The sequence below is a fragment of the Symphalangus syndactylus genome, chromosome 9 (genome assembly GCF_028878055.3).
Source record: "Symphalangus syndactylus isolate Jambi chromosome 9, NHGRI_mSymSyn1-v2.1_pri, whole genome shotgun sequence".
NCBI lineage: Eukaryota > Metazoa > Chordata > Mammalia > Primates > Hylobatidae > Symphalangus > Symphalangus syndactylus.
In genome coordinates, this window is record NC_072431.2 from 55,322,206 (window position 1) to 55,347,930 (window position 25,725).

The window sequence follows — 25,725 nt, forward strand, 5'->3', positions numbered from 1 at the left end:
AGAGACACAGCTGGCCCCAAGTGGCCGGCCTTAGTCTCCAGCCCTCCAGAGGTGGAGCGGGTGCTGTACAGGCCTGGGCTGTAAGGGATATTGGCCTGTAGTTTTGTATTCTTGTGATATCTTTGGGCAATGCTGGCCTGATAGAATGTGTTGGGAAGTGTTCCCTCCTATTTTTTTGGGAGACAGTGAAGAATCAAGTTAATTCCTCTTAACATGTTTCATAGAATTCACAGTCAAGCTCTCTGCACCTGGGCTTTTCTTTGTGGGAAGTCTTAAAAGAAAGAAAGTTTTAAAGTTTTAAAAGAAAGTTTCTTTTCTTTGTGGGAAGTTTTAAAGTTAACCATTTATGCCTAGTGTTCCATTATTGGAACGCTAAGCTTGTGGGAGTTATATCCTGCTGAAGGTCATTTTTCACAAAAAAGATTTACAACCTCCAGCATAAATGGGTTAATCTCTTGTTACGGGTTTATTTCGAGTTTGTTTCTTTTTCTTTTTTCTTTTCTTTTTTTATTTTTTTTGAAATGAACCCTCTGTTGTTCAGGCTGGAGTGCAGTGGCACAATCTTGGCTCACTGCAACCTCCACCTCCTGGGTTCAAGTGATTCTCCTGCCTCAGCCTTCTGAGTAGCTGGGATTACAGGCATGTGCCACCACGCCCGGCTAGTTTTTTGTATTTTTAGTAGAGACGGGGTTTCACCATGTTGGTCAGCCTGGTCTCGAACTCCTGAACTCATGATCCACCTGCCTCGGCCTCCCAAAGTGCTGGAATTGCGTGAGCCACCACGCCTAGCCTGATTTTGTTTCTTCTTGAGTCAGCTTTGGTAGTTTGTGTCTTTCTGAGAATTTGTCAGCTTCAATTTTATTTGATTTGTGGGCACGCGGTTTTTCATGGTGTTGTAGGTGAAGCCGATGCTCCGTTTTTCCTGTAAAGTCAGTAGTGATGTCTCATCTTTCATTCCCGATGTGAGTCTTCTCTCTTTGTTTCTTGCTCTACAGTCTATCTAAAGGTCTTTCATACTTCTGGAATCTTCACAAGAAAAAAGGAAAAGTTTTTCAATGTTGATCTTTTCAGAGAACCAACTTCTGGTTTCATTTATTTTCTCTATGATTTTTCTCTGTTGAGTTTGTTTCTGCTCTCATCTTTTATTATTTCCTTCCATTTGTGTTAGGTTTGTTTGGCTTTTTTTTTTTTTTTGGAGACGGAGTCCCTCCCTGTCTGTCTGCACTCAGTCGCCCAGGCTGGAGTGCAGTGGCACAGTCTCGGCTCACTGCAACCTCTGTCTCCCAGGTTCACACGATTCTCTTGCCTCAGCCTCCTGAGTAGCTGGGATTATAGACGCACACCACCACGCCCAGCTAATTTTTTTGTACTTTTAGTAGAGACGATGTTTCGCCACGTTAGCCAGGCTGGTCTCAAACTCCTGACCTCAGGTGATCTGCCCACCTCGGCCTCCCAAAGTGCTGGGATTACAGGTGTGAGCCACCACCCCCGGCCCACTTGCTTTAGGTTTAGTTGACTCCTGTTGTCCAGGATCGTAAGATGAAAGGTCAGGTCACTGATTTGAGATCTTTCTTCTCTTGAGACAGGACCTTGCTCTCGGAAGTGGGAAGAGGTACTGGGGCAGGTGGGAATGTGAATTCAGGAGCGGAGGCCTGTGGCTGGTGGAAGGCGGCCAGCGGAGGAAATAGAATGGCTATAAACCATAGAGGAGGAGGAGGGAAGGCAGATGAGGGGTCACACCCATGATGACATGAGCAGGAAGTCAGTACAATGTCCAAAGGAGGATATGTTAAAGAGTCAGGAGAACGCTGTTGTCTAATAACAGTGTAAAGTGGTTGCCGGGGAGGAGGCTCAGGGAAGGAAGTCTGTGGCTTTCATCATCAGGCTGATGTTCCACTCAGCCTTTTTTAACCATACGTTGCTTTGATCAATTTTAAACACTTTCGGTTATCTGTGGTCCTGGTGGTTGTAGGTTGCTATGTCTAATGTCATAACTGCAATTATTTGCTATAATAAAGTGAGACAGGATGATATCCATTTGCTGTCTTTGTGAACTTGTGTCAGTGGAAATCATCCCAGAGTAGTGGACAGTTTCTGCCAATTCTCTATTCTCTCTGGACTATACACAGACTAGAACAGTAAACCCCTAAGTCCCCATCACACAAGTGAATAAGATTCTGGTCTTCGTTGCTTCTCCATGTTGTGTTGTTGGGTTTGCAAGAGCATTTTAAATCATCACGTCAGTCACGAACACTTCCCTGTGCCTGTCTGATGAGGACGTCCGTGGTAACCTCCCCGCTGGCGCCGTCACACCTGACAAGGTGAACAGCACTCCCCTCGCGTCATGGAATGGGCAGTCTGTGTCCAGATGGCTCTAGGTGACCAAAAAGCCTCTTTTTACAGTTGATTTGTCCCCATTGATTTGAGGAGTCATTAACAGATAATTATTAGTCATTAATAACAGATCGTTATTATATGAAAGTCTCCTTTTTTCCACCATTTCATAACCTCTGGTTTGTTCTGTCTTCCCAGGCCATGAGTGCGGCTGTGTGCTTTATGATCGACGGTGGGTACGCGCCTTTGTCTGATTTCAGCCTGACTAAGCCTTTTGTACTTTGCTGCGTCCTATTCTTAAATGATAAATATGTTTTGGGGGTTTCAGTGGTTTGGGGGTGTTTTTTTTGGTTGGAGACAGGGTTTCACTCTTGGAGTGTAGTGGCACGATCATAGCTCACTGTAGCCTCGACCTCCTGGGTTCAAGTGATCTTCCCACCTTGGCCTCCTAAGTCGCTGGGACTGCCAGCACACACCGCCGTACCCAGCTAATGTTTTTGTTGTTGTTGTTTGTTTAGACAGGGTCTCACTATGTTGCCCTGGCTGGTGTCAAACTCCTGGGCTCAAGCGATCCCCCAGCCTTAGCCTCCCAAAGTGCTGGGATTTCGGGCATGAGCCCCCACACCCAGCCCATTAAATGATAAATGTGTTGTCATAAGCAATGTGGAGGCAAAGAGAGGAGCCCTGTTCCCCATCTGGGACCGCCCCCCGTCTCCTTAACTAGCCATTGCTCATATTTTTTAAGTCCTAGTTTTCCCGCCTGTCAGCAGTAGAATGTGGGCATCTTTCTGTGCCCCGCTGACTGCGGGCTGCAGACAGCAGTGGTACCTCTCTCGGGGGCGGGGGGCTCTGAGGATTGAATGAGGTCATGTCTGTGAAGCACCAAACAGCACCTGGCCCATGAGTGCTATGTAATGTTTGTTAAATAAACATACGACCTTCTGAGGTCTTTCTGGGGTAGGCAACGGTTTACCACCCCACAGGGTGTGCCTCAGTCAACTTTTCACAGTGAGATAGGTCTTCACCTTTTTTCCATCTGAAATGTAACCGGTTTTCTATCTTCTGTTTCTCTTCTATTTGAGGAGCAGAAGGGGGCCTGAGCATTCATCGTTTGCTTTCCCAGATCAGTGAAGTTTTCGTTTGAATACTGTTGTTCAGCATCGGACAGTAAAATGAATCTTACTGGTATTTTTTGTCATGACTTGCCAGCCTCTATCCAGCCAACGTTGGATTTTTGCCGAAGACTGGATGGCATCGTTGGGCCCCAGCTCACAGTGCTGGCCTCTGACATCTGTGAGCAGTTTAACATCAACAAGAGGATGTCTGGGTCTGTACTTTGCTTTCTGTTCACTTTCAGGCATTGAACGGCTTTTGAAATACACGTAGTTTTTACTTAACAAATGTGGGTGGTATTAACAGTCCTGTGTTCTCGTGGACTGTAGAGGACGGTGCTACGTGCCATTCGGGCCTCTGTCTGAAAGGGTCCTGGGGAAGTCGACCTGAGTGTTTCTGCCCCACGATGGCAGCTGGGGCTGGGTCTTCTGTTAAATACCTTCCCTCAGCTCCCCCCTGAATGGAACGTCCCATTTCACTAGCCCAGATTATTACATTCACGTGGACAGTAGTCATCGGCGTGGTCTTGGTGTGCACAGACTGAAAGCGTTTTGCCTCTTGTGTGAAAATGTGTAGGGGAAGCTGGCTGGGATGTGGGGCACTGGGCCTGGGTACTCAGTCTGGCGGCCTGAAGCGTCTACACTGAATGGGAGAGGCGGGATTCACTCCTCCAACTCTAGACACTGAAACGTCCTTGAATTCTTTCTCCCTGGTTTTTTTTTTTTTTTTGAGACAAAGTCTCACTCTGTCGCCCAGGCTGGAGTGTGCAGTGGCCTGGTCTTGGCTCACTGCAGCCTCCGCCTCCCAGGCTCAAGCAATTCTCATGCCTCATCCTCTTGAGTAGCTGAGATTACAGGCGTGCACCACCATGCCCGGCAACTTTTTGTATTTTTAGTAGAGACGGGGTTTCACTATGTTGGCCTTGAACTCCTGACCTCAAGTGATCCACCTGCCTCAGCCTCCCAAAGTGCTGAGATTACAGGTGTGAGCCGCCGTGCCCGGCCATCCCTATCTTTGCTCGATATGAAATAGTTATTATAAAGTCAAAGCGAGGAGCTGGAAAGCACTTTGTGAATTGAAGTCCTGCTTTTAAATGGGCTCTCTACACTTTGAGAAGTTACTAAAATGCTGGGAATTCCTGCCGACGCTCATGCTCTTAATGTTCATAGGTTATTTTTTGGGTTTTTTTTTCTTTTGAGACAGAGTCTTGCTCAGTCGCCCAGGCTGGAGTGTGCAATGGCCTGATCTCAGCTTACTGCAACCTCCGCCTCCTAGGTTCAAGCGATTCTCCTGCCTCAGCCTCCTGAGTAGCTGGGTGCCATCATGCCTGGTTAATTTTTGTAGAGATGGGGTTTTACCATGTTGGTCAGGCTGGTCTCAAACTCCTGACCTCGTGATCTGCCCACCTCAGCCTCCCAAAGTGCTGGGATTACAGGCATGAGCCACGGTGCCTGGCCCATGTTATTTCTGTATGGTCTTGTATAAGCATGGGCCTCTAAGAGTGCAGAAGCGAGCAAAGGTGAAAGCACCTCTAGATTTTGTACAACAGTGTGTGGATTACTGCTGTGAACAGCTTACATCTTTGTTGGGTTTTTATTTTTTTGAGACAGAGTTTCGCTCTTTCACCCAGGCTGGAGTGCAGTGGCATAATCTCAGCTCACTGCAACCTCCAGCCCCTGAGTTCAAGCAATTTTCCTGCCTCAGCCTCCCGAGTAGCTAGGACTATAGGCGCGTGCCACCACAGCCAGCTAATTTTTGTATTTTTAGTAGAGACGGGGTTTTGCCATGTTGGCCAGGCTGGTCTTGAACTCCTGACCTCAGGTGATCCACCCACCTCGGCCTCCCAAAGTGCTGGGATTACAGGCATGAGCCACCATGCCCAGTCAACAGCTTACATCTTGACAGTGCTGCTGAATCATTGAATCCTTTGGCCATGAAAATGCCAGGTTTTCCTTTGTGAAGGAGGCAAAAGTGAGTTAAATCGGTTTGGATCACACAGGTTATCAACTAACAGATGGAAAGTGACAAAGTGTAGTGACCATAGAGAACGTGTCACCTGTTTTTTTTTTGTGGGTTTGTTTTTGGAGACAGGGTCTCCTGCTGTCGCCCAGGCTGGAGTGCAGTGGCACAATCATGGCTCACTGCAGCCTTGACCTCCCAGGCTCTAAGTGATCCTCCCACCTCAGCCTCCCCGGGAGCTAGGACTACAGGTGTGTGCCACCACGCCTGGCTCATTTTTGTATTTTTTGGTAGAGACGAGGTTTCACCATGTTGCCCAGGCTGGTCTTGAACTACTGGGCTCAGGCAGTCCTCCCTCCTTGGCCTCCCCAAGTGCTGGGATTACAGGCATGAGCCACTGCTCCTGGCCCCACACCGTGTTTTGAGGATAGAAGCTTACACCCGATTTAAGTTTGTTGTCTACCCAGACAACTACATTTGCAACTTTTTCCAACAGTTTTTCTTGTTATACTTTCCTTAGCCTTAGGAACCTACTGAAAACAAGCTCTGGTTTTATAAGAAGTTTCTTTACATGTTCCTGGAAACTTAATCCCCCACGTTCTTTCTTTGCCTGGATGTAGAGTATTTCAGTAGCACCCCACTTGTCCAGAGGTCGGATTTCCGGCGCCCCCAGCCCTCCAGAACATGGCTGCTAACCCCGAAGTAAGCAGAGGAGGCTTCTGAGCCCAGGGGCAGGGCTGTGCTCAGGCTCCATCCCAGGCCCCAGGGTGGACACTGAGGGTGCAGTGAGGGGAGGGGAGGGGCCCCGGGAGTGGTGAGGCCCAGCTTTTCCCACTAGGTACCTGAGGAGGTCACAGACTCTGACCTGGGAGGCAGTGTCATAGCACTGCCTAGTCAGGTTAAGAAATAAAAAGGTATATCCCATTTAAACTGTTCATTAGACTGCAGTGGAAAAGGCGACTACATTTTACAGTGATTTCCACTGGGGATGATATGAGGAAAAGCTTTGTTACATACATACTGTCGTAGGCTTCGGTCATGAGGCAGGTTAATTTCCACGGGACACTCATTCCCCGCACTGGGGGAGGAACGAGATGTTACTCTCCTCAAGCAGGGGTCGGCAGACTTTTACGGTAAAGGACCAAATAAGAAGTATTTCAGGTGTCACGGGCTGTATGTAGTTACATGTGTTACAACTACTCAACTATCATCTTGGCGGGAAAGCAGACAGACAACACAGGAACCTGTGGCAATGGCGATGTTCCCGTGAAACTTGTTTAGAAAAAAGAGGGCCAGGGCTGGGCGCGGGGGCTCACACCTGTAATCCCGGCACTTTGGGAGGCCGAGGCGGGCGGATCACAAGGTCAGGAGATCGAGACCATCCTGGCCAACATGGTGAAACCCCGTCTCTACTAAAAATACAAAAATTAGCTGGGCATGGTGGCAGGCACCTGTAATCCCAGCTACTCGGGAGGCTGAGGCAGGAGAATCACTCGAACCAGGGAGGCGGAGGTTGCAGTGAGCCGAGATCATGTCACTGCACTCCAGCCTGGGTGACAGTGAGACTCTCAAAAAAATTTTTAAAAATCTAGTTTATCCGGCCGGAGTGTTTGTTAGTATCTTCGTGACATGTTTTCACAGGTCTGAGAAAGAACCCCAGTTTAAGTTTATCTACTTCAACCACATGAATCTCGCCGAGAAGAGCACAGTTCACATGAGAAAAACGCCCAGTGTGTCGCTCACTTCCGTGCACCCAGATTTAATGAAGATTCTCGGTGACATCAACAGTGACTTTACCAGGTGATTCCAGCCACTTCTCCAATCAGGCGTCCCCTTTCTAAGAAGAAAAGACACAAAGTCCCTTCAAAGCCAAATGACCCAGAGCCCTGTCCACGGGGTTCAAGCGTCAACCACCTTCATGGGCGGCACTTCCAAACAGACCCGGGAGCCCTGCAGTCACCGGTTCCCTCGCGCGGGACTCCCTGAGCCTTTTAAATGCCACGTGCACCTGTTCCATTTCCTGTTCTTGTTTTGGAATGCTGATTTTCACGGTCTGGCTGTATGAATAACGAACTATTGCATTTTGAAACTCGTCTTGCAGAGTGGATGAAGACGAGGAGATCATCGTGAAGGCCATGAGTGATTACTGGGTTGTTGGAAAGAAGTCTGATCGGCGGGAGCTCTATGTCATTTTGAATCAAAAAAATGCAAACCTGATTGAAGTAAATGGTGAGTAGGATTTGGTATTTCAGGAGAATTTTAATGCTGCTGATACTGAAAAGTTGTGTTTTCACTGCATTAAGAAACATGGTTAAAAAATAGAAAGATAAATAGAACAAATCATGACTGTTGAGATTCTAAGCAGGTGCCTCTGCTCAACATTTGCTCTGTTTTCTGTACCTTGGAAAACTGTGACAAGACTTTCCTATAGCACAGGAAACTTGGCAATGACGAAAAGAAAATTATTTTCTACCACGCTAAAAAAAAAAAAAAAAAAGGTGACTTTACTGTGTATTAAGAAATGTCCCCCTTTTTTTAGAGACAGGATCTCACTTTGTCACACAGGCTGGAGTGCAGTGGTGCAATCATAGCTCACCACAGCCCCCAACTCCTAGGCTCAAGCAGTCCTCCCACCTCAGCCTCTCGAGTAGCTGAGACCACAGGCATGTATCACCAAGGCATGTGGCACCATACCCAGCTAATTTCTTTTTTTTGAGACGGAGTCTTGCTCTGTTGCCCAGGCTGGGCTCAAACTCCAGGCTTCAAGCGATCCTCTGGCCTCCCAAAGAGCTGGGATTACAGGCATGAGTCACCTTGCCCAGGCCAAAATGTCCTTTAATATCCTATGATAAAAACATACCTTTTGTAGGGAGAAGCTGCTAGGTTCACACAGACATTTACAACTATCCCTCTGTACACTGGCAGAATAAGGCAGACATTTTCTCCTGCCAAAGCGGCCAACCTTGCCCACTGCACGGGGTGACCCAGCAGCTGCTCTGACAGCTCCGTTGCCCTGGAGAGAGGGGACCTCACCTCGGCAGAGCCGCCCCCTCAGGAGATGCCCCACATGTACACTATGGAAATTCAATGTAAGCGTTTTTTTCCCCTCGTATCTATCTTCTCAGGCATACTATATTTTTCTCTTTATTATTAATAATTGTATTAGTAATTGTGTGCATTAGAAACATCAGTTAATACAAGCCTGATCTAAACTGTGAATTTGGTAAGATCAAAATCCTGACACCTCTGCAGAGCCCTTGGTCTGCAGCTCAAGATTGCTGTCCGTTTCTTTGTTCCCTCAGTTCTCCCAGTATGCCAGCATCGCCAGCCTTGTGCTTCTAACCCCCTCCCCTGGGTGTCCCGGGCACTTTGCAGTTTCTCAGGCCCCGGGCAGCAGTGTTGATATGCTCAAAACTCAAAACTACTGAGGCCTGGTAGCTTTCCTAAGTGGTTGTTTTTCCCCTCTTAACATTTCTTAGCTGAGCACAGTGGGGTTCATGCCTGTAATCCCAGCACTTTGGGAGGCCAAGGTGGGCAGATCACTGAGGTTAGGAGTTCCGAGACCAGCCTGGCCAACATGGTGAAACAAAAATTACGAAACAAAAATTAACCGGGCGTGCTGGTGTGCACCTGTAGTCCCAGCTACTCGGGAGGCGGAGGCTGCGGTGAGCCAAGATCACATCACTACACTCCAGCCTGGGTGACAGAGCAAGACTCTGTCTCAAAAAAAAATAAAAATAAAAATAAATAAAAAAATTCTTGCCTAGTCTTCTGGGATTTAAGGTCAAAATCAATGCAAATATCTCTTTCTAATTTTACCCACAAAGAATTTAAGTAAATATCATGTAACCTTTTAAGTGAGTGCCTCTTCCTTCCTCACTGTTGTCTGTCCTTTTTGCAGAAGAGGTCAAGAAACTTTGTGCAACGCAGTTCAACAACATCTTCTTCTTGGATTGACTGATGATGGCTCACCGAAAGCGCATTTAAAAAACACTCGGCAAACATTTGGTCATATGCGAGTTAGTGCTCATGTGACGGACTGCATTCAGGACAAGGGTAAAGCAATACTTGCTTTGAAGAATCACATTTCTACTCGGTCTGCTGATCTCCCGAGGTTTTTAGATTTTAAATATTTATGTGGAATTAATTAAAGGTAGTTGGCTATATCGCTATCATTCCATTCTTTTGACATCATGTGAATATTTTACTGGAAAATAAGACTAATTAATAAATTGTTAAAGTTTTTAAAATTCTGGTTTTGTGTTGAGTCTCTCTCCTGCTGCCTCTTTGTAGATTACACTGGCCACCAGGTCCGTGACCCAGGCTGGAATGCTATGTCTCACTGCAGCCTCAACCTCCTGGGTTCAAGCAATCCCTCCCACCTCAGCCTCCCAAGAAGCTAGAACCACAGGTACACACCACCCACGGTCAGCTGATGTTTTAATTTTGCAGAGAGAGACGGGGGTCTCACTATGTTGCCCAGGCTGGTCTCGAACTCCCGTAATCCAGCCATGTAGGAAACCTGAGATGCAGTGGGCCAGGCAGTATTTTAAAACACTGAGACGAGGACAGTGCTAAGAATTGTAATGCTCAGGAAATCTTACAGCACGTGCCGTCCTAAGCCTGCGTGTGTGTCCTTGTGGCTCGCTTTTTCTTCTTGCTGGTGATGGCCTTGCTGGACGGGGACACGGTCACATCCTCCTTAGGAGGGTCCAGTATGAGGTGAGAGGATGACACGTCCACCGGCTCCTTGATCACCATGATGTCCCCCTCATAGTCATGTCTCTTGGCTTCTTCCTCTCTCAAGATGAAGATATTCAGCCTAAAAGCAAACATGAGAAGGTGGTAGCTTTTTTTTTTATCCCCCTCAAAACTGCAAAACCAGTTTTATGCTATTTATAGTATACAGCCCTTCATACTTGCATTTCAACAGCATGTGTAAACAAAACTAAGTTGCTACACTTTGCCTGAAATAACTGATGCCATGTCAACACAGTCCAAAATAAACTTTTCATCTATCCATGAAAAGAAAATTTTTTCTCGAGATGGAGTTTTGCTCTTGTTGCCTAGGCTGGGGTCTGGGGTGCAATGGTGCAATCTCGGCTCACTGTAACCTCCGCCTCCCGAGTTCAAGCGATTCTCCTGCCTCAGCCTCCTGAGTAGCTGGGATTATAGGCTTCCGCCACCACGCCCGGCTAATATTTTGTATTTTTAGTAGAGATGGGTTTCACCAGGTTGGCAAGGCTGGTCTCAAACTCCTGACCTCAGGTGATCCACCCACCTCGGCCTCCCAAAGTTAAGTATATATATATATATATATATATATGTGTGTGTGTGTGTGTATTTTTTTTTTGAGATAGGGTCTTGCTGTGTTGCCTAGGCTGGAGTGCAGTGGCACACACATTACTGCAGCCTCAACCTCCCAGGCTCAAGCAATCCTCCTGCTTCAATCTCCAAAGTAGCTGGGACTACAGGCGCCTGCCACCACATCTGGCTAATTTTTGTATTTTTTGTAGAGATGAGGTCTTGCTATATTACCTAGGCTGGTCTCAAACTCAAGTGATTCTCCTGCCTTGGCCCCCCAAAGTGCTGGGGTTACAGGCATGCGCCATGATGCCCAGCCCGTTTGGGGATTTTACGGAGGGTCCAATCTGTAGGCCTGATTAAGTCACTGGCTATTAGTTACTGAACTCAATCTCCAGCCCCTCCCCCTTCCCTGGGAGGTTGGGCTGGAGCTGAAAGTCCCAACCCTCTAATCTCGTGGTTGGTTCCCTGGCAACCAGCTCCAGCAAGAAGCTGTCGAGGGCCCCTCCCCTGGCCACCAGTCATCTCGTCATACAGAAAGACAGTCATTACCCCAGAGTCCACAGGTTTGGAACTCTTGGGTCAAGAACTAGAAAATGGCTGCATGCAGTGACTCACCCCTGTGATCCCAGCACTTTGGGAGGCCAAGGCTGGTGGATCACTTGAGGTCAGGAGTTCGAGACCAGCGTGGACAACTTGGTGAAACCCCATCTCTACTAAAAATACAAAAATTAGCCAGGCGTGGTGGTGCATGCTTGTAATCCCAACTACTCGGGAGGCTGAGGCAAGAGAATCGCTTGAACCCGGGAGGCGGAGGTTGCAGTGAGATGAGATCACACTACTCCACTCCAGCCTGGGCGACAGTGAGACCCTGTCTTAAAAAAGAAACAAACTAGAAACTAGGACCAAATATTAGAACAAAAGATACTCCCATTATCCCATTACTCAGGAAGTTACAAAGGCTTCAGGTGCTCTGCCAGGAACAGAGACCAAATATTCATTCCTTTTTATGTCAAAGACGCCCTTAGGAAATTATAGCTTGTCTGAAAAGCACTTGGGCCTGACGCATTCTGGCAGCTACAGAAGACAGGAAGAGAGAGCAGCTCGGGAAGGAGAGGAGGGGCCTCACAAGTTACCTTGCTTCCAGTTCGTCATCTTCCATCTTCCGCTGCTGGGTCTGTGCTGTGCTGCGTAACCTGTCTTCCCTTATTTTCTCCTTGATAGCTTCTTCACGTTTATACGCATGAAAGAGCGTGTTCACAAAGAAGACGTACATATTACTGACCCACGTGTTGAGCTCTTCCTTTCGATCATCCTTGGGTCTCTCATATTTCTCTAGAATAGAGTTTCGTGAAGCTGAACATGAATACAATCCTGCTATAAATTGGGAGTCTGCGTGCTGTTTCTCGTTCTGGCCTCCCTGGGGTGGGCCCCCTTCTCCTCGGCCAGGAGAGGGGAGAGGAGTAAGGCCACTGCTTCCATGACTACCTGGAACAAGGCAGGGACTCAGCAGACCCTGGCTGGGATTGTCAACCTTCGAGTTTCCTGCTACATCGTTTTGTTTGTTTTTGTTTTGGAGACAGAGTCTCATTCTGTCACCCAGGCTGGAGTGCAGTGGCATGACCATGGCTCACTGAAGCCTGGAGGAACTCCTGGGCTCAAGTGATCCTCCCATCTCAGCCTCCCTAACAGCTGAGAATATAGGCATGCACCACCACACAAGGCTAATTTTTTTAAGTTTTATTGTGAGACAAGATCTTGCTCTGTCATCCAGGCTGGAGTGCAGTGGCACCATCATGGCTCACTGCAGCCTCCAACTCCTGGGCTCAAATGATCCTCCCACCTTGGCCTCCCAAGTAGCTGGGACCACGGGCAGGTGCCACCACGCCCAGGTAATTCTTATTTTTGTTGTAGAGACAAGGTTTCGCTATGTTGCCCATGGTCTCAAACTCCCGAGCTCTAGTAATCCTCCCATCTCGGCCTCCCAAAGTGCTGGGATTACAGGCATGAGCCACTGCACCCGGCCTAGGTCTTGGGGACAAAATATTCAACATCTTTTATTTATTCAGAGTTTGCAACCCCTTTAAGACAAGGATAGCTATGTACCCGAGTGAATCCTCTCTCCTAGAGAACCAGATAACTGGTTACTCTCACAAAAGTAATTTCCTAGTAGTTATAGTTATCCCTCTCTATCCTCCGTGTCTAGGCTAAAGAATCTTTAAATCTTAAACTACCGTAATTTTTTCCATCTTTTTAAGCAATTCTGGTTATCTATTCACTTGGAAGATTTTAAAATTCAGAGAATCAAATTATACGCAATCCAGGACTCTAAGGTCGGAACAAGACTGAATGTGAAGGAAGATTCCTTTTTTTTTTTGCTTGGTGACACAGTCTCGCTCTGGCACCCAGGCTGGAGTGCAGTGGTGCAATCACGGCTCACTGCAGCCTCGAGCTCCTGGGCTCAAGCAGTCATCCTGCCTCAGCCTCCCACGTTGCTGGGACTACAGGACTGTGCCATCGTACCCGGTGAATTTGGGTATTTTTTTTTGTAGAGACAGGCTCGCTATGTTGCCCAGGCTGGTCTCAGACTCCTGGGCACAAGTAATCCTCCTGCCTTGGCCTCCCACACTTCTGGGGTTACAGCTGTGAGCCACTGCATCTGGCTGCAAGACTGTCTTGTGTTCATTCACGAACTCTCAACTAGACACCTACAAGCTGGAGGACAGTAAGTCACGGCTGCCACAAGCAATAATCAGATGAAACGGTACTGGAAGAGATGCCACGTGGGTCAAGGGGGTCCTTGACAGGAGACAGGGCAGGAGCCACAGGCCTGGTGACTGGCACACCGGACTTCAAGGAACAACCAGAGAAATCCAGGGTGAAATCCAGCTGGAGCTGGGACTAGAGACCACTTCCCCATAATCAGATCAGCAGGAAAGCACATTAGCTGGGGTTCCGTTTTCAGTTCTATTTCCGTTACAAGAACTGTGCATCTTGATTACGGCATCGCAGGAATGCCCTGTCTCTGCTGGGATGCCGAGCTCTGCAGGGGAAAATGACACGACCCACAGATTCGCACCAGAGGGAGAAGAAACCCAGGACAACGAGGGGTCGCAGAGGCCGAATGCGAAGAGTATTTCAAGAAGCTGACAGTTTTCTGACTATGGAGAGATGGGTTCAAGTGACGGCAGGATTCCTGGCGATGGCAACACGGAGTCACTGCTGATGAAAAGCAGCCTTCAGTGGCCTGGGGAGGGCAGTGCCACGTGGAGCAAGCTAAGGGAGACACAGGAGAGGTCCTGGAGAAGGGATGCACGTATACAGCTCCCCAAGATGCCTATCAGCAAAGGGAGCTGGGAAACAAAGTGGGATCTAGAGGGAAAAGTGAGAGAAGAGTTGTTTCCTAACTGGGCATATAGAGCACATGTGCCGATGGGAACGATCCGTTCAAGGAGGAGTAACGGGAAATGACAGGCACTGTAGAGGGGATACACAGGTGAGGCCTTTGAGAGGACAAGGGCCCGGGATGGAGCCTTTAAAAGTTCACCATTGAGTGGGTGGCAGGCCACAGAGAGACGCCATCAGAAAAGGGGGAGGGCCAGACACGGTGGCTCACACCTGTAATCCCAGTGCTTTGGGATGCCAAGGCAAGAAGATCACTTGGGTCCAGGAGTTCAAGACCAGCCTGGGCAACATAGCAAGATCCCATCTCTTTAACAAAAAAAAAAAAAAAAAAAAGGCCAGGCGTGGTTGGGCTCTACCTGTAACCTCAGCACTTTGGGAGGCCAAGACGTTCAGATCCAGGAGTTCTTGGATCCAGGAGTTCAAGACCAGCCTGGGCAACAGAGAAAGACCCCACCTCTTAAAAAAAAAAAAAAAAAAGCCTGGGGCGGGTGGGCTCACACCTATAATCTCAGTACTTTAGGAGGCCGAGGCAGGCAGATCACCTGAGGTCAGGAGTTCGAGACCACCCTGGCCAACATCATGAAACCCCGTCTCTGCTAAAAATACAAGGCACAGTGACGGGTGCCTGTAATCCCAGCTACTAGGGAGGCTGAGGCAGGAGAATTGCTTGAACCCAGGAGGCAGAGGTTGCAGTGAGCTATGATGGTGCCACTGCACTCCAGCCTGGGCAAGAAAGTAAGACCCTGTCTCAAAAAAAAAAGAAAAGAAAAAGAAAAGGGGAAACACCAGGGGTTGTTTAATCATGAAAACAAGGCCACCTGCAACTGGCAAGGCCAGCAAAGTGACAGCAGAAAATTCCCATGACATTGATCATCACTGGATGACCCTGAGGAAAGGAGAGGAGTGAGGTTGGAAGTTCACACAGACACGGCTGAGGAATCAAAGCAGAAGGAGGAAGTGCAGTCAGCAGAGAGAGAGACCTCCAGACAGATCTTCCCAGGATAAAGGAAAACGTAATAAAAGAGGAGGATGAGGAAGTGAATAAGGGTTGTTTGTTGTTTTTAATTTGAGCACCTTTAAAAATCAAAGAGAACGAGACCCTTGAGAGAGAAAAGTTGCCTGTAAGAAAACAATATAGTCAACAGCATCAGACTGAGATGGGCGTGCAGGGCCCAGGGGAGGCCCAGCTGTCCCATACTGGCCTCTGCCCTAACAGACTGAGTCAGCACAGCAAAGTCATGCCTTGAACTTGAACTCCAAACCAGGGAGGAGAAATGGAAGCAGCTGTACCAGCCTCATTATTTAAAAAGACGGTTGTGCTGGGTGTGGTGACGCCTACTTGTAATCCCAGCTACTCGGGAGGCCGAGGTGGGAGGATCGCTTGAGCCCAGGAGTTCAAGACCAGCCTGGACAACATAGCGAGACTCTGCCTCTAAGAAAATAAAAGATTAAAAAAAGATGGTTGTAAAACAGCATAGACCTTATATAATTCATAAGCAACAGTTTGTAAATATTAAGGTTCTATAATTAAAATACTCACCACTCTCAGATGAAAAAAAGGTGATCCCTTTTCCAGTCAATTTAAAATTCATTTTGGAGACTCTTTCATCACTTATAGACTTCTTGATCTTGGGCTTTTACATTTAAAAAAAATCATAAAGTAAAATATTACGTTTACATCATTATGGGCTTAAAACTACTTTTTTACACTTTAATTAATTAGAAAATTATTAATGAGGCTGTTCTCCTTGAGCTAATCTGACTTTAATTTGACTTTTTTTTTTTTTTTTTTTTTGAGATGGAGTCTCACTCTGTTGCCCAGGCTGGAGTGCAGTGGCACGATCTCGGCTCACTGCAGCCTCTGCCTCTCGGGTTCCAGAGATTCTCCTGCCTCAGTTTCCCCAGGTATAGCTGGACTACAGGCATGCGCCACTACACCAGGCTAATTTTTGTATTTTTAGTAGAGACAGGGTTTCACCATATTGGCCAGGCTGGTCTTGAACTCCTGAACTCAGGTGATCTGCCTGCCTCGGCCTCCCAAAGTGCTAGGATTACAGGTGTGAGCCACCACACCCAGCCAATCTATATTTAACCTGAATAAAATATTAATATTTATACTATTAATGAAATGAATAACAGAATAATGGCACTTACTGAAAGGATCTCAAAAAAAAAAAAAAAAAACCAAAGACTTGAAAATGTCACCTGGGCCTGTTGGGACAGTACTTATGTATAAAATTAACCATACTTGCTAGGCATGTTGGCTCACGCCTGTAATCCCAGCACTTTGAGAGGCCAAGATGGCTGGATCACAAAGTCAGGAGATTGAGACCATCCTGGCTAACATGGGTGAAACCCCATCTCTACTAACAAAACAAAAAATTAGCCGGGTGTGGTGGCAGGCGCCTGTAGTCCTGGCTACTCAGGAGGCTGAGGCAGGAGAATGGCGTGAACCCAGGAGGCGGAGCTTGCAGTGAGCCGAGATCCAAGATCGCGCCACTGCACTCCAGCCTGGGCGACAGAGCGAGACTCCATCTCAAAAAAAAAAAAAAAACAAACAACAACAACAAATTTAACCGTACTTAGACCCATATATTAATGGCTTTATTATTACATTTTTTGCATTATTATTACATTATTATTGCATTATTATTACATTTTTTGCATGCCAACAGGCCTAGCTAATTTTTGTATTTCTTAGTAGAGACGGGGTTTCACCATGTTGGCCAGGCTGATCTCGAACTCCTGACCTCAAGTGACCCACCCACCTCGGTCTCCCAAGGTGCTGGGATTATAGGCGTGAGCCACCGCGCCCTACCTAACGGCTTTAATCACCACGTGTATGCCCTAACCCCCACATTTCTACCTCCAGCTGGAGTTTGCCCTTGAACTCCAGTCTTGCCTCCAGCCGTGCTACTTGGGCATCAGTTCAGGCACCTTAAGCTTAACTTGTCCAAAATCAACCACTTAATTTTGCTCCCAAAACTCAGCCCCCTGCCTCCGTCTTCCACATCATCATAAATGGCAACTCTATTCTTCCAATGCTCAGCCAAAAAATCTTGGACTCATCTTTGCCTTCTCTTTCCCTGTCAACCCCTGCACCCTTCAAAACACCTCAGACCTCAGCCCACCCTAGTCCCAGTCACCATCACCTCCCACCGGGATGGTTCCAAGAGCTTCCTCACTGGTTTCTCAACAGTGAAGCCTCAGAGCCTCCTGACGCCTCTGCTCAGACGGTGTCCCATCCCATCCCACTCACCCAGAATAAACGCCAGGGCCCCACCCAGCCAGATGCCCTTCCTGTCACTTAGACCTCGTAAGTGGGAAGAAGCATAGCTTGCGGTAACCGGTGCTAATTCTGGAGTTAAAGTGCCTGGGCACAAAGCCCCAGCGCCATGACTTACTGGTTATGCCGCTGTGGCCAAGCTATTGAACCTCTCTGGGCCTGGGTTCCCTCCTAGAGAGAATCACAGTACCTGAAGGTCATCGGGAGGCTGAGCTGGTCCCTGGGGACGGCTCAGCACCTGGTAAACACCCATAAACGCTATTACTACTGTTCACTTGCTGCTGCGTCCCCTCCTCACTGGAACGTAAAGTCCATGAGGGCGTGGGTTGCTGTTCACTGCTAGGTCCCCAGCGCATGGCAAAGAGCTCTTCACAGAGCAGGCACTCGGTAGCGGGTGTCTCTACACAGTTACTTGCCAAGACAAACCTCTGATTTCCTTATTTTGTTACTATCAGGCGAGAGTTCTAACTTGCTGGAAGATGACCTGGCACTGTCAGAGTGAGCAGCATCCGATTCGTGGCTCGTGACCGCGCTGGGACTCTTGTTCTGGGTGTCCTAAGCAAGAACAAACACACGCGTCAGAGGGCTTCTGGTTTCCATAGAGATCCATACAGGCATACACACACACACGCGCACACACACACAATATTTTAATGGGCTGTAACTGATTTACAATGAACTACACATAGAGGGTACCCTTTGATGTGTTTTCACACATCTTATACCTGTGAAACCATCGCCTCAGTCAAGACAGTGAACAGAATCAGGCACAGCGGCTTCCGCCTGTAATCTCAGCACTTTGGGAGGCCAGGGTGGGCAGATCACCTGAGCCTAGGAGTTTGAGACCAGCCTGGGCAACATAGTGAGACCCCATCTCTAAAAAAAAAATAAATAAATAACAGGCCAGGTGCATTGGCTCATGCCCGTAATCCCAGAAGTTTCAGAGAATGAGGTGAGCGGATCACTTGAGGCCAGGAGTGCAAGACCAGGCTGGCCAACACGGTGAAACCCTGTCTCTACTAAAAATACAAAAATTGGCCAGGTGTGGGGGTGCACACCTGTAATCCCAGCTGCTCAGGAGGCCGAGGCAGGAGAATCACCTTGAACCTGGGAGGCAGAGGCTGCAGTGAGTCAAGATTGTGCCACTGCACTCGAGCCTGGGCAACAGAGCAAGATTTTGTAAAAAAAAAAAAAAACGAAAACAAAAACAAAAAACCACACACACGTAGTAAACTTTTAAGTACCCAGCCCGATGCCCCTCATGGATGTGAAGGCTTCTCCACGCTGGCGACTGGGAATGCAAACTACTCCCAGCCCTGTGTGAGTCCTTGAGGTTCCTCCCCTTCTTCCTGGCGGCTCTTCCCTTAGGTGCCAGCTGTTCCCTCACATGTGTGCATACTCAGCTGACGGCTCAAGGGGGGCCTTCTGCACATCTCTGGAGCTTGCTGTCCCTCTTCATAGCACGCTTACCTCTGTGGAACAAAATTCTACCTTTGCCTCCCCAAATTACTAGAGTGTGTGAAACTACTGTGAGCTGAGCAAGAAGGATCAGCTTTGGTAAGTTTGAAGCTGAGCCTCTCTGTGATCGCTAAATCACACTCCCAAGTTTTTGGTCAAAAGGGAGCAGTGATTCCCTTGGAGCATGACATGAACGGTCAGTTTCCAGTGTATTTTTAGTAGACACAGGGTTTCACCACAGTTGGCCAGGCTGGTCTCGAATTCCTGACCTCAAGTGATCCGCCCACCTTGGCCACCCAAAGTGCTGCGATTACAGGCATGAGCCACCGCGCCTGGCCTGGGTGTCCATCCTCGTGAGCAAGCCCTGGGGACCTGGTTAGCATCCCACACACACTCAGGAACTGTTCGACAGGTCTGCTCTTGGGCAGGCGTTCCACTCTTAGAAACACTGGATCCATGCAACGAAACATCTAGTAAAACACCTCGGACTTTCTAAAGTGTGGTCTAGTGGCCCACCCAGCATGTCGGTATGCACTCTCACCTTCATTAGCAACTCTCTGCTGTGGCTGGGAGTCCGCTTCCTGGATCACGGCCAGGAAACACATTTTCCCGAACTTAAAAAAATCTATATACACCTCCAAAATGTGAAAAAGACATCTTGGCCGGGCACGGTGGCTCACACCTGTAATCCTAGCACTTTGGGAGGCCGAGGCAGGAGGATCACTTGAGCTCAGGAGTTTGAGACCAGCCTGGGCAACATGGCAAAACCCCATCTCTACAAAAAAACACAAAAAGGCCAGGCACAGTGGCTTAGGCCTGTAATCCTAGCACTTTGGGAGGCCGAGGCAGGTAGATCAACTGAGGTCAGGAGTTCAAGACCAGCCTGGTCAACATGGTGAAACCCTGTCTCTACTAAAAATATAAAAAATTAGCCAGGTATGGTGGCACATGCCTGTAATCCCAGCTACGCAGGAGGCTGAGGCATGAGAATCACTTGAATCCAGGAGGCAGAGGTTGCAGTGAGCCGAGATCGTGCCACTGCACTCCAGCCTGGGCAACAGAGTGAGGCTCTGTCTCAAAAAAAAATTAGCTGGGTGTGGTGGCACATGCCTGTAGTCCTAGCTACTCAGGAGACTAAGGTGGGAAGAGCGTGTGAGCTCAGGAGGTCAAGGCTACAGTGAGCTGTGATTGCACCACTGCACTCAAGCCTGGATGACAGAGTGAATCCCTGTCTCAAAACACATAAAATAAAATTTTAAAAGGAAAAAGGAAAGACTTCTTAAATTACTTTCTGGAAGGGTTAGTAAAGCCAAGATAGTTCTGATGATGGTTTAAGCATTCCAGAATAAAGCCATTCCTTGCTTTGTAATTCTTTTGTTTGTTTGTTTTTTGTTTTGAGAAGAAGTCTTGCTCTGTCGCCCAGGCTGCAGTGCAGTGGCGTGATCTCAGCTCGCTGCAACCTCCGCCTCCTGGGTTCACGCCATTCTCCTGCCTCAGCCTCCCCAGTAGCTGGGACTACAGGCGCCCACCACCATGCCTGGCTAATTTTTTTGTAGTTTTAGTAGAGACGGGGTTTCACCATGTTAGCCAGGATGGTCTCGATCTCCTGACCTGGTGATCCGCCCACCTTGGCTTCCCAAAGTGCTGGGATTACAGGCGTGAGCCACCGCGCCCGGCCCTCCTTGCTCTGTAATTCTAAGATTACTTAATTCTAAGATATTATGTATTACCTGATTTAGTATTGTATAAATAGTTTCATGTTTATTTCCAGACACATCATCAGTTGGAACATTTGTATAGGATTTAGTCATTTGGTCAGTAACACAGATGAATGCAAAGCTTAAGAGAGCTTCAAAGAATTCCAGGAAAACCAGCTGAAATAAAATAAAACACAAGAGTTTCCATCATTCTGACACACCTGGAGACAGAGCATTGATTGATTGGTGTTATTTCCTGACATCTGAATATGCACACATGCAGACATGCAGACACATGCACAAAGACACACAAATGCACACACATGCACAGACATGCCACAGACACGCGCACACACACACATGCACACACGCACAGACACGCAGACAACACACAGGCACACACATGCACACATACGCAGACATGCACACAGACACACACACATATATTAGGTACTTGTGTTCAGACTGCTTTCAATCAAATCTTGGTTCTTAGGCTGGTCACAGCGGCTCACATCTGTAATCTCAGCACTTTAGGAGGCTGAGGCAGGAGGATCGATTGAGCCTAGGAGTTTGAGACCAGCCTGGGCAACACAGTGAGACCCGTTCTGTACAAAAAATTGTTTTTAAAAAATCAGCCGAAGGCTGGGTGCGGTGGCTCACACCTGTAATCCCAGCACTTTGGGAGGCTGAGGCAGGCAGATCAGGAGGTCAGGAGATCGAGACCATCCTGGCTAACATGGTGAAACTCCATCTCTACTAAAAAAATACAAAAAAAAACCAAAAAATTAGCCAGGCGTGGTGGCAGGTGCCTGTAGTCCAAGCTACTCGGAAGGCTGAGGCAGGAGAATGGCGTGAACCCGGGAGGCAGAGCTTGCAGTGAGCAGAGATCATGCCACTGCACTCCAGCCTGGGCAACAGAGTGAGGCTCCATCTCCAAAAAAAAAAAAAAAAAAAAAAAAGGCATCAATGAAAAGGCTAATGAAAAAAAAAGAAAAAAAAATCTTGGTTCTTTGTTCTTGGTGTCCATGGCAAAACCAACAGACTGAATTGGATCTGTACCATTTGTAACGGCTCTTTACAAACCTCAGGTTCAAAGTTGCTGTCAATTCCATCATATATGAAAGGATTATCCTCTGCTATGACCTCCATAAATGTAGCTGCTGTTAATTCTTTATTTATCATTTTAAAGTCCTGTAAAAAAGAAAAATCATAACTGCCTATAATTATAAAGAGCTATATGTTTTAATGTCAATTTATATCAATACAATAACTAAGAAAGTATACCAGAAATTAATATCTTTTTTCTTTTTTTTGAGAGACGGACTCTTGCTCTGTCGCCCAGGCTGCTATGCAGTGGCGCAATCTCAGCTCACTGCAACCTCCACCTCCTGGGTTCAAGTGATTCTCCTGTCTCAGCCTCCCAAGTAGCTGGGACTACAGGCACATGCCACCACGTCCAGCTAATTTTTGTATTTTTTAGTAGAGATGGGGTTTCACTATATGTTGGCCAGGCTGGTCTCAAACTCCTGACCTCAAGTGATCTTCCTGACTCGGCCTCCCAAAGTGCTGGGATTACAGTCGTGAGACATTGTGCCCAGCCATAAATTAATATCTTAAAACTGATAATTTTGAAAAGCATTCTGGATTAACATTGGTATTTACGGCCAGATATGGTGGCTCACACCTGTAATCCCAGAACCTTGTGAGGCCGAGGTGGGAGGATCACTTGAGCCCAGGCATTGGGGATCAGCCTGGGCAACATAGCAAGACCCTGTCTTTACAAAAAATTAAAAATGTAGGCCCAGCACGGTGGTGCATGCCTGCAGTCCCAGCTACTCAGGAGGCCGAGGTGGGAGGATCACTCAAGTCCAGGAGTTTGAGGCTACAGTGAGCTGTGATCATAACGCTGCACTCCAGCCTGGGTGACAAAGCAAGAACCTGTCTCAAACACACACACACACACACACTCACACACACACTCACACTCACACACACTCACACTCACACACACACTCACACACACACACACGCTCACACACACACTCACACACACACGCTCACACACACACACACACTCACACTCACACACACACACACAGAGAGGTATTTACCTCTCTATCCCTTCTCTAGTACCTCCAAAATAACAGCAGAGTATTTTTTGGCATCAGAACAGGACGTAGAACATGGGAGAACAGAACACAGTGCAGGTGTGAAATATTAACACAATGCTGTAGGCTGAAAAGCACCTGGGGAAACGACGTACTACACAACAAAACCGATTTGACCATAGAATAATTGACATGAGGAAGAGTTAAGCTCCTAACCACACAGCACTGCTTGAAGTCAGTTTCCAAGAACCTATCAATAATGTTACATGGGGCCGGGCGTGGTGGCTCACACCTGTAATCCCAGCACTTTGGGAGGCAGAGGCAGGCGGCTCACGAGGTCAAGAAATCGAGACCATTCTGGCCAACATGGAGAAACCCCATCTCTACTAAAAATACAAAAAAATTACCTGGGCATGGTGGCGCATGCCTGTAGTCTCAGCTACTCGGGAGGCTGAGGCAAGGGAATCACTTGAGCCCAGGAGGCAGAGGTTGCAGTGAGCTGAGATCGCGCCACTGCACTCCAGCCTGGGTGACAGAGCAAGACTCCGTCTCTCAAAATAATAATAATAATGTTAAGTGAGGACTTACTGTACCCAAATGTTCAGGTTTCAATATTTTTTTAAAAATCACTCATACGGACCAGCCTGGGCAACATGGTGAAACCCTGGTCTCTACTAAAAATACAAAAATTAGCCTGGCATGGTAGCACGCACCTATAATCCCAGCTACTTGGGAGGCTGAGGCAGGAAAATCACTTGAACCAGGAGGCAGAGGTTGCAGTGAGCTGAGATCGCGCCACTGCAGTCCAGTCTGGGAGACAGAGCAAGACTCCGTCTCAAAAAAAAAAAAAAAAAAGAAAAGAAACTCATACCAAGAACCAGGAAGATCTCAAACTGAATGAAAAAAGAGGATCCACAGATGCCATCACCAAGATGACGGAGATGTTACAATTGACTGACAGAGACTGTAAGACAGTCATCACAAAAATGCTTCCATGAGGCTGGGTGTGGGGGCTCATGCCTCTGATCCTAGCACTGTGGGAGGCTGAGATGGTTGGATCACCTGTGCTCAGGAGCTTGAGACCAGCCTGGACAACATGGTGAAACCCTGTCTCTACTAGCCGGGCGTTGTGACATGCACCTGTAATCCCAGCTACTCGGGAGGCTGAGGCAGAAGAATCACTTGAACCCGGGAGGCGGAGGTTGCAGTGAGCCAAGATCATGTCGCTGCACTCCAGCCTGGGCGACAGGGCAAGACCGTCAAAATAATAACAATAATAATTCTTCAACGGGCAATTGCAAACATGCTTGAAACAAACAAAACAATGAAAAGGGCCAGGCACAGTGGCTCATGCCTGTAATCCCAGCGCTTCAGGAAGCTGAGGCACGAGGATTGCTTGAGCCCAGGAGTTCAAGATCAGCCTGGGCAACATGGCAATAACCCGTCTCTATAAAAAATAGAAAAATTAGCTGGGTATGTTGGCACACACATGTAGTCCCAGCTATTCAGGAGGCTGAGGTGGGAGGATCGCTTGAACCCGGGAGGTTGAGGCTGCAGGGAGCCAAGATTACACCACTGCACTCCAGCCCGGGTGACAGAGACCCTTGCTCAAAAAAACAAAACTATTTTCCTACAGTTAGACACTAGGTTATTATCCATTTTTCATATGTATACAACATTATGAAATTTGTAAAAACACTTTATCATTAATATTTGATTCTGTTTAATCATTTGTATTCCCACAAGTACAAATCATGGAACAGGCCAGGCACAGTGGCTCATGCCTGTAATCCCAGCACTTCGGGAGTCCGAGGCGGGCGGATCACGAGGTCATCCTTGCTAACATAGCGAAACCCCATCTCTACTAAAAAATACACAAATTAACTTGGCATGGTCGTGCATGCCTGTAGTCCCAGCTACTTGGGAGGCTGAGGCAGGAGAATTGCTTGAACCCAGGAGGCGGAGGTTGCAGTGAGCCGAGACCACACCACTGCACTCCAGCCTGGCAAAAGAGCGAGACTTTGTCTAAAAAAAAAAAAAAAAAGTATCATGGAACAAAAACAACCAATAGTTAGTATGAGAACATTGTATAAATAAGATGTTGTCACTATTTTCCCAAGTAATAACTTTTAAAAATTCCTTTTTCGATAAACTATAATTGTTTTAAATGACATTCATCCTCCCCATTTCTTTTTTTTTTTTTTTTTTGAGAAGAGTTTTGCTCTTGTTGCCTAGACTGGAGTGCAGTGGCACAATTTCAGCTCATTGCAACCTCTGCCTTCCAAGTTCAAGCAATTCTCCTGCCTCAGCCTCCCAAGTAGCTGGGATTACAGGCTCCCACCACCATGCCTGGCTAATTTTTTTGTATTTTTAGTAGAAACGGGGTTTCACAGTGTTGGCCAGGCTGGTCTCAAACTCCTGATCTCAGGTGATCCACCCCCCTCCGCCTTCCAAAGTCCCTCCTTTTTGAAAAGATTTCGGTTGGCTTTATTGCTATTCTAGGATCAGACAACACTACAGTCCGTGAAAAAGACTAAGGTGTTCCTCTATTTTCCTTTTTTGTTTTTTGGGAGATTTTTTTGGGACAGGGCCTCACTCTGTCAACCAGGCTGGAATGCAGTGGCACGATCACAGCTTACTACAGCCTCCCGAGTAGCTGGGACTACAGGTGTGCACTACCATGCCCGGCTATGTGTTTTTATTTTTTGTAGAGGGGGGATCTCACTATATGGCCAAGGCTGGTCTTCAATTCCTAAGCTCAAGTGATCCTTCTGCCTCGGCCTCCCAAAGTGCTGGCATTACAGGCGTGCACCACCATACTCGGCCCCATCTTCCTTTAAATGGCCGGATCTGCATGAATAAAGATATTGTAGGCCAGTCAGACATGGTGGCTCACGCCTGTAATCTCAGCACTTAGGGAGGCTGAGGCGGGTGGATCACCTGAGGTCAGGAGTTCGAGACCAGCCTGGGCAACATGGTGAAAACCCATCTCTACTAAAAATACAAAAATTAGCCAGGCATGGTGGTAGGCACCTGTAATCCCAGCTACTTAGGAGGCTGA

The 25,725-nt window shown here is 47.6% G+C and overlaps 2 protein-coding genes across 10 annotated transcripts in view; one reads left to right on the top strand and one right to left on the bottom strand.

The window, feature by feature from the left end:
• Positions 1–9,656, top strand: part of LOC129489535 (vacuolar fusion protein CCZ1 homolog B) — a 29,009-nt gene extending 19,353 nt beyond the window's left edge. For 3 of the 6 annotated variants that reach the window (XM_055292253.2, XM_063646092.1, XM_063646091.1), the window contains 5 exons: positions 2,533–2,566; positions 3,544–3,661; positions 7,048–7,206; positions 7,508–7,635; positions 9,308–9,656. In XM_055292253.2, the coding sequence (XP_055148228.1) occupies positions 2,533–2,566; positions 3,544–3,661; positions 7,048–7,206; positions 7,508–7,635; positions 9,308–9,363 (495 nt within the window). In that variant the 3' untranslated portion in view covers positions 9,364–9,656. Of the gene's footprint in view, positions 1–2,532; positions 2,571–3,457; positions 3,662–7,047; positions 7,207–7,507; positions 7,636–9,307 lie in introns of all 6 variants that reach the window. The other 3 variants (XM_055292252.2, XM_055292254.2, XM_055292255.2) reach the window with 1 other exon arrangement.
• LOC129489530 (radial spoke head 10 homolog B-like) overlaps positions 7,133–25,725 on the bottom strand; it is a 44,734-nt gene continuing 26,141 nt past the window's right edge. For 3 of the 4 annotated variants that reach the window (XM_063646067.1, XM_063646068.1, XM_063646066.1), the window contains 6 exons: positions 21,640–21,747; positions 20,590–20,733; positions 17,828–17,956; positions 15,656–15,749; positions 11,847–12,045; positions 9,974–10,228 (listed from right to left, as the gene is read on the bottom strand). In XM_063646067.1, coding sequence (XP_063502137.1) covers positions 10,024–10,228; positions 11,847–12,045; positions 15,656–15,749; positions 17,828–17,956; positions 20,590–20,733; positions 21,640–21,747 — 879 coding nt within the window. In that variant the 3' untranslated portion in view covers positions 9,974–10,023. Of the gene's footprint in view, positions 7,244–9,973; positions 10,229–11,846; positions 12,046–15,655; positions 15,750–17,827; positions 17,957–20,589; positions 20,734–21,639; positions 21,748–25,725 lie in introns of those variants that run through there. The other variant, XM_063646065.1, reaches the window with a different exon arrangement.